This window comes from Trypanosoma theileri (genome assembly GCF_002087225.1).
Source record: "Trypanosoma theileri isolate Edinburgh chromosome Unknown TM35_Tth_45_V1, whole genome shotgun sequence".
NCBI classification, from domain to species: domain Eukaryota; phylum Euglenozoa; class Kinetoplastea; order Trypanosomatida; family Trypanosomatidae; genus Trypanosoma; species Trypanosoma theileri.
In genome coordinates, this window is record NW_021639887.1 from 162,995 (window position 1) to 170,138 (window position 7,144).

General features: G+C 41.5%; 5 protein-coding genes across 5 annotated transcripts; all 5 read left to right on the forward strand.

Annotated features, from left to right (window-relative positions):
* Window position 1: 1 nt before the first annotated feature.
* Window positions 2–361, forward strand: TM35_000451600 (uncharacterized protein; the record flags this gene model as incomplete). The annotated part of the gene is made up of 1 exon (XM_029030257.1): window positions 2–361. A coding segment is annotated over one exon (360 nt), but the record flags the coding sequence as incomplete, so codon positions are not given.
* Window positions 362–1,135: 774 nt separating this feature from the next.
* Window positions 1,136–2,050, forward strand: TM35_000451610 (uncharacterized protein; the record flags this gene model as incomplete). Its single annotated transcript, XM_029030258.1, has 1 exon — window positions 1,136–2,050. One exon carries the CDS (start codon window positions 1,136–1,138, stop codon window positions 2,048–2,050), a length of 915 nt encoding a protein of 304 aa, XP_028878489.1.
* A 782-nt stretch (window positions 2,051–2,832) lies between these two features.
* On the forward strand, window positions 2,833–3,900 carry TM35_000451620 (uncharacterized protein; the record flags this gene model as incomplete). The annotated part of the gene is made up of 1 exon (XM_029030259.1): window positions 2,833–3,900. One exon carries the CDS (start codon window positions 2,833–2,835, stop codon window positions 3,898–3,900), a length of 1,068 nt encoding a protein of 355 aa, XP_028878490.1.
* A 757-nt stretch (window positions 3,901–4,657) lies between these two features.
* TM35_000451630 (uncharacterized protein) lies at window positions 4,658–5,890 on the forward strand (the record flags this gene model as incomplete). Its single annotated transcript, XM_029030260.1, has 1 exon — window positions 4,658–5,890. One exon carries the CDS (start codon window positions 4,658–4,660, stop codon window positions 5,888–5,890), a length of 1,233 nt encoding a protein of 410 aa, XP_028878491.1.
* Window positions 5,891–6,445: 555 nt separating this feature from the next.
* On the forward strand, window positions 6,446–7,144 carry TM35_000451640 (uncharacterized protein; the record flags this gene model as incomplete). The annotated part of the gene is made up of 1 exon (XM_029030261.1): window positions 6,446–7,144. A coding segment is annotated over one exon (699 nt), but the record flags the coding sequence as incomplete, so codon positions are not given.

Here is a 7,144-nt window from a genome sequence, read left to right on the forward strand (position 1 = left end):
TACCAGCACACAGAATGCCGGTGAAGGAGCAACAGCAGAAGAATCTACTGCAAAAGTGAGTGAACTCTCGGCGACCACACCGTCTGCTAATACTAATACTGTCTCCTCTGAGTCTCCGGATCAAACGAGTCAAAGTGGACCCAATGATGCTACGGAACAATCGTCTTCTTCAAGCACGAACAGTGTAACTGAAGCAGCAACCCCCACTCCATCTCCTCCACCCAATCCAGAGATCACCTCTATTGCCTCTGCAGTGCAGAAGAACAGACCCAATGTTGACAGCAGTGTCAGTCCTGTGTGGATGCGCACTGCAGAACCATTACTGATTGTGGCTTTGTTGTTCTCTGTTACCGTGTACTGAACGGTGAGACTCATCTGAGAACAACTAATAATAATGGTTATACTAACATAATCATAATTGCTTACATCCCCCCATGGTTGAATGAATTAACTAATAATTGGTTTACAAGCTTTCTATTTCAATTCGAATTTCTTTTCTTTTACTTTACTTTTATGTGTGTGTGTTCTTTTTCTAATAATTCCATTACTTGCTTTTCCTGTTGTGTATGTGTGTGCAGAAAACTGGGCTGTTCTTGCTCACTGATGGTATACATCTCTTGCTAGTACACACAGATGTGTATGTGTGCAGTAGTTTAATACATAAACTAGAGCCATGGGGTATTGTGTGTGTGTGTGTGTTATTGGAGACTCTCTCTCTGTGCCTGGGCTTGCACTGTGATGATAATGATGATAAACTGTTTTTGGCAGTGAGGGAAAACAGTAAATAATAATAATAATAACAGATGAATTTATATTTATAATTGCGTCTGCCTTGTAATTCTGATGGTCGTTCTCTTTAATTTCTTTTTTTTCTTTTGAGGGGTTAATTGGGATTATCTGTTTGTGATTGGGTATTGTGTGTGTTTTTACTTTTATTTGGCCACTATCTGAGTTATGGTTGCAGCTTTCTGCAGTGTGTGTGCCTCTACTGTAATTATTGAGTGTTGTTTGATTTACTTTGTTTGTTTCTGTTTTTCTCTCTGTACTCTTTCTTCTTTATTGTGCATTCCATTGAAATAAGACAGGTGCAACGATATCCACAACAATACCTGCAACTATTGGAATAATTATAATAATGATGCGCTACGTGCTGTGTATCCTCGCTCTCCTGCTCTCATGTGCGTGTGTGCACGTCCTCGCTGAAGAAGTGCCTGCCGCCGATCTTTCCGACCAAGTCCCTGATACGGAGAGTGAATCTAACTGCCCTGATCCTTCTGAAGATCATAAGCCATGTGTGCAAAAGCCCGAAGTTCCTACTGTTGAAAAAGTACCAGAGGCACCAAAAGAAGTTGTTCCTGAGAAAAAAGTACCGGCTGCTCCTCCTAAAAAATCTGAAGTTCCTCCTGCCAAAGTACCGGAAGTTCCTAAAAAACCTGTACTCGACGCTTCTACTGATGAACAACATAATCATCACCAATCTGAAACTCTTCGTCATGGAACTGCTCAGAGTCTTCCTGGTCCCGCTAGTTCTCGTGGTGAAGATGATCTTAAAGATCGTGGTGTTTCTGGTGCTCCTGGTCCATTGGGTGAGGCTGGTTCGAACGGTTTATCTGGCGCTGGAGCTGGTTCACCAACGGCGGCGGTTTCTGAATCTGCTGCACCTACTGCAAGCGAGAGTGAGGCTGAGGCTGCAGGTATCAGTCGATCTGGAAACGGCGACAACATTGCAAAAGGTGAAACTACTGCTAGACAAGGAAGTGAATCAACAGAAGCTTCTACTTCTTCTCCCAGCAGTTCACCCGCAGAGAGTGCCAGTGGTGCTGATGCTGAAACACCTAACAACACTACTTCATCTGCAGAGAGTGAATCAACGGACAATCAAAATGAGAGAGAAAATACGGAGACAACCACCACAACTACAACACTTCCTCCTGAACTCACAAACAGCAAAAAGGGTGATGCAGACAGCAGCAGCAGTATGAGCAGTTCTGTGTGGGTGCGTGTACCACTACTGATTGTGGTTACACTGGCCTGTATTCTTGTGTGCTGATTGTGTGGTGATGGTGGTGTGACTCAGGTCATCCTTTGTTTTGTTTTTTTCTTTTTTGCATGCAATCCCTACAGTCTAACTAATCTTCCACCTGTTAGGATTTTCTTCTTTTTTTTTGTTTCTTAATGATATAGTGTTTTGTGTGTGTTTTTACTCAATCTGTGTTTATCCTATAATAATTATTATTGCTACTCCATTGTGTGTGTGTGTGTTCTTGGAGACTCTCTATGTATGTGCGCCTGGGCTTGCACTGTGATAATAATGATGAACTGCTTTTTGAAAAAAAAAAGAAAGAAATAATAATAACAGATTAATTTATATTTATAATTGCGTATATATACACATATAGCCTTACACCCATAGTTGGTGTATATTTCTGTGTTTAATGGGTAAATTGGGCTAATGGTTAATATCTGTTTGTTGTTTAGTGGGGTATTTTATGTTTTCACTTCATTGTTTTGCTGCTTTGCTTTTGGTAGAGTGAAAATATAATAAGAGATACACTTTTATATTCATAATTGCTTATTAACTCAAGTGTACCCCGTTCTATGCGATTTGTGTGTTTGGATGACCTGCTGGTGGTACTCGTAATTTATGTTTGCTTTTATTCGGCTTTTTGTAAGGTGCTACTTTATTTGTGTTTTTTTTCTTATATTCGGTGTATTGTTTTATTTAATTGTTTTATCCATTTCTTTTGCCTTTTTGGTTCTTCCTTATTGTAGCTTGTTTTTTGTTTTGATTGTTTGTCAAGGTTTCCTCAAGAAAAAAGAAAATCTCTTTCCATGATGTTGCTGCAACGACTACTGTACCTTACAGCCCTGTTTTTGAGTGTTGCTTGCGTGTGTGTGGCCTCTGGAGGGGAAGAAGGTCCACCTTCTGATGGTGTTGGTTGTGAACCAGGCAAGAATGGATCCAAGTGTGTTAAAGTCCTTAAGTCACCTGAAGCTGCTCCTCCTGCGTGTAAGGAACTTCCTGAGAGTGAGAGGTGCCCTACCATTGGTGACGACAGTGATGGCGGTTGCCCTCAAGATTCTAAACCTTGTGCAACACCAAAAGAACCAGCTCCAACTTCACCAAAGGAACCAGCTCCAAATACACAAAATGAAGAAAATCTTGAAGGCGAACCCGGTCCTCCTGGTCCTGCTAGTGCTGCTGGTCCTCCTGGTCCTGCTGGCAAAGCAGATGAAAAAAGCAAAGACACCAATGATTCTGATGAGAATAGGGTAACTGGAAAACCTCCCGCTGATGATTCCGATCCTAATACTCACTCTTCACAACGACAACCTTCTGGTGAACCGGGTACGCAAGGTCCTACTGGCCAAAATGGTGATCGAAGCAACGTTCCTGGTCGTACTGAAGAGGTTCAGGAAGTCAATAAAGGTATTCGTCATGTTACCACTGTTACTCCTGAATCTTCTACTTCTGTTCTCACTCCTGATCCTAACCCTTCTGAGGGGAGTGATGGTGAGTCTTCAGTTGATGGCCAAACTGGAATCAAGGGCAATAATACACCACGTGAGGGTGAAAATGGAGGTAACAATGGAACTGCGGCAACACAACCTTCTGCTGACTCTCCTAACACTTCCGCCACAGTGAGTGGTGATGGTTCTGATAATACAACTGCTGAGAATGGCACTACACCTGCAGGGAGTGAGTCAACAAGTAACCAAGAAGGTGCGGGAAATGCAGAAACATCCACCACCACCACAACAACAACAACAACACTTCCTCCTGAACTCACAAACAACAAGAAGGGTGATGCAGACAGCAGCAGTAGTATCATCAGTTCTGTGTGGGTGCGTGTACCACTACTGATTGTGGTTACACTGGCCTGTATTCTTGTGTGCTGATTGTAATGGTGATGGTGTGGTGTGACTGAGGTCATCCTTTGTTTTCTTTTTTCTTATTTTGCATGCATCACTACAGTCTAACTAATCTTCCACCTGTTGGGATTATCCTTTTTTGTTTTCTTAATCTTAATGTGTGTTTTGTGTGTGTTTTTGCTCTCTTTGTGTTTATCCTATAATTATTATTATTGCTACTCCATTGTGTGTGTGTGTGTGTTCTTGGAGACTCTCTGTGTGTGTGCACCTGGGCGTGCAGTGTGATAATGATGATGAAATGCTTTTTGCAGTGATGGGGAAAAGGAAATAATAATAACAAATGAATTTATATTTATAATTGCATATATACACGTATATAGAGTTACACCCTTAGCTGGTGTATATTTCTTTGTGTTTTCAGTGTAAATTGGGCCAATTGTTAATATCTGTTTGTTTTGTTTATTCTTGTGTGCTTTGCTCTGCACCGTTGTGTTGGATTGTTTTTTGCAGAAGGAAATAAAAAAATGATTAATATCTTTTTGTTTTGTTTATTCTTGTGTGCTTTGCTCTGCACCGTTGTGTTGGATTGTTTTTTGCAGAAGGAAATAAAAAAATAGCAGTTAATACAATTTGTATTCTTAATTGCTTGAGCAGACCAGTGTACCCAGAGATTTGTGCTATTTTTCTGCGGTTGATGCTTCTCTTAATTTGTTTTTTTTGTTTTTTGATTGGCTTTCGTTCTAGATCAGTGTTTTTACGCAAACCAAACCCTTGTCTCTCTCTCATGATGATGATGATGCGCCGTGTGATGTGTGTGTTGGCCGTTGTGCTGTGCACTGTGAGTGTGAGTGGAGCCACAAGTTCTGGTGAGGGAACAAGTGAAATCGTTGAAGAACTGAAAAACATTTCTAATTTGGCACAAAGAGCCATTCTATTTGTTGAGAAAAGGGAGGCGACGAAGGTGGAAATTGTGAAATTGAAGGCTCAATGCAGTAATGCTGCAACAAATGCTGCAGACTCAACCAGAGAAGCAAGAGAGTTTGTCCAGAGTATTGATCAGTTCATAAAAACTGCGGAGACTAGACCATCTGTTCTGGAGGCTGAGAAGAAGAAAGGAAGTGCAGTTCTAGAGAAGGTAAAGAAGGCCGCGGCCGATGCACGAAATGCCACAAAGTTAACTAAAGCAGCAACAATTACGATTATTGAATATGGACTGGCGGCTCGACAACTTTTAATTGATTTTATCTACAAGTATGATGAAATGAACGCATCCATGAAAAACACCGGTGATAGCGATAAACTAAAACAGTTGGAGACTCTTCATAAAAAGGTAGAGACGGCATTCCATAATACGAATCACGAGAGTGTTGCAGAACTCTCGTTAAGTGCTCTCATCACCGCTGAAGATGCAGATGAGGCGGCACAAAAAGCTGAAGCTGCAGTGGAGCCTGCGGAGACAGCTGCTAACCTTTTGGAGAAGGCCTTAGAAAACCTCACTACTGCAATTTATAATGCCGAGGAGAGAAATAAAGATGTAACACCATTGACTGACAGTAGACAGATACAGCAGCTACAACAAACCAATGGAGACACCTTAACAGTGATTGAAGAGAAGGACGGCGAATCCTCCGGCACAAACCAGGTATCTACCGTAAGTGATGCAACTGCCACAGCGGGCTCAGAAATCAAAGATTTTTCCTCTTCCAAAGGCATCACCAACACTCACACCGAATTAACAAACACAACGGCTTCCAACTCTCCTGCAGCACTTGATACGAATATCAAAGAAGGTTCACAAGAAACCAATTCCACTACTCTGGCCAGCACTACGAACACTGTCAGCGAAGCAACGGCCACAACACTATCTCCGATTCCCGTAACCGACCCACAGATCAGCAGCATTGCTTCCACCGTAAAGAACAAGGCTAATGTTGACAGCAGTGTCAATCCTCTGTGGATGCGTACTGCAGCACCGTTTCTGATTGTGGTTGTGTTGTTCTCCGCTACTGTGTACTGAACAGTGGGACTCATCTGAGGACAAATAATAATAATGGTTATACTAACATTAATCATAATTGCTTATATCCCCCATGGGTGAATGAATTAATAATCTGTTTACCAGCTTTCTCTTTTAATTGGAATATCTTTTCTTTTACTTTTCTGTGTTTGTGTGTTCTTTTTCTAATAATTGCATTACTTGCTTTTTCCCGTTGTGTGTGTTTGCAGAAAACTGGGCTGTTCTGCTCACTGACTGTATACATCTCTTGCTAGTACACACATATGTGTGCAGTAGTTTAATACATAAACTAGAGCCATGGAGTATTGTGTGTGTGTTTGGCTCTCTCTTATTTGGGTATTGTGTGGCCTTTTCTTTTCATTTCTATTAAGGGATACATGTTATCATTACAAGCGGAATATTCCTTTTTCTTGCTTTACTGTGGAGTTACTGCTTCTCTTTTCCACTGTGAGTATTTGTTGTATTGGTGTATGTTTGTTTGTTTGTTTCTATCATTATTCTTTCCTTGTGTTCCTTTTTTTTTCTTGTATTAGTCTGTTGAAGTAAACAACAACAATGACAAAGGCTGTAATGGTGAGGTGCTACCTCTTTTGTTTACTAACTCTTGCACTCTGTAGTGCTTGTGGGTTAGTATGGGCTGATAGTCCTAAAGCATCAAATGCACTTATTAAACCTTCCACTATTGGTGTTCCTTCTCTTGTTCGTCATGCTATTCCTGCGCTTCTCGATACTGTGTGTGATGAAGATGAAGAGGATATATTGAATGAAGAGGTGGCAAGTGTAAATCGAAGTTCGGAATCTGCATCGCAAAAGGGTGATGAAGAACAATCTACATTGGGCCATACCGGTAAAGAAACAGTACATAGTGAAGTGGTAAAAGATCAATCTGATTTACATCCATCATCACAAACTCGCACCCCAGACGCACCTGTACCTCAACCTCCTGTTTCACCTACAAATACCACTCCTTCGCAACCCAGTGCACGAGAGGGAGAGCTTGGCGGATCTCCTTCAAGAAATCATAACGATCAAACTGAACGTGGAGGTATGGTGGCTTCGCACGTTGAACAGAAAGAAACAGAGAGACCGGAAACAAGACATAATGGCGGATCCAAATCTGATAATCACCAGAACGCAGTACACTCTGGTACTTCACCAACTTCCAATACTAAAAGTGAGACCACAATGTCGGAAAGTACACAAACTGCTCCCAAGGAGAATGGTACTCAGGCTGCAAGACATGCAGATACCAGT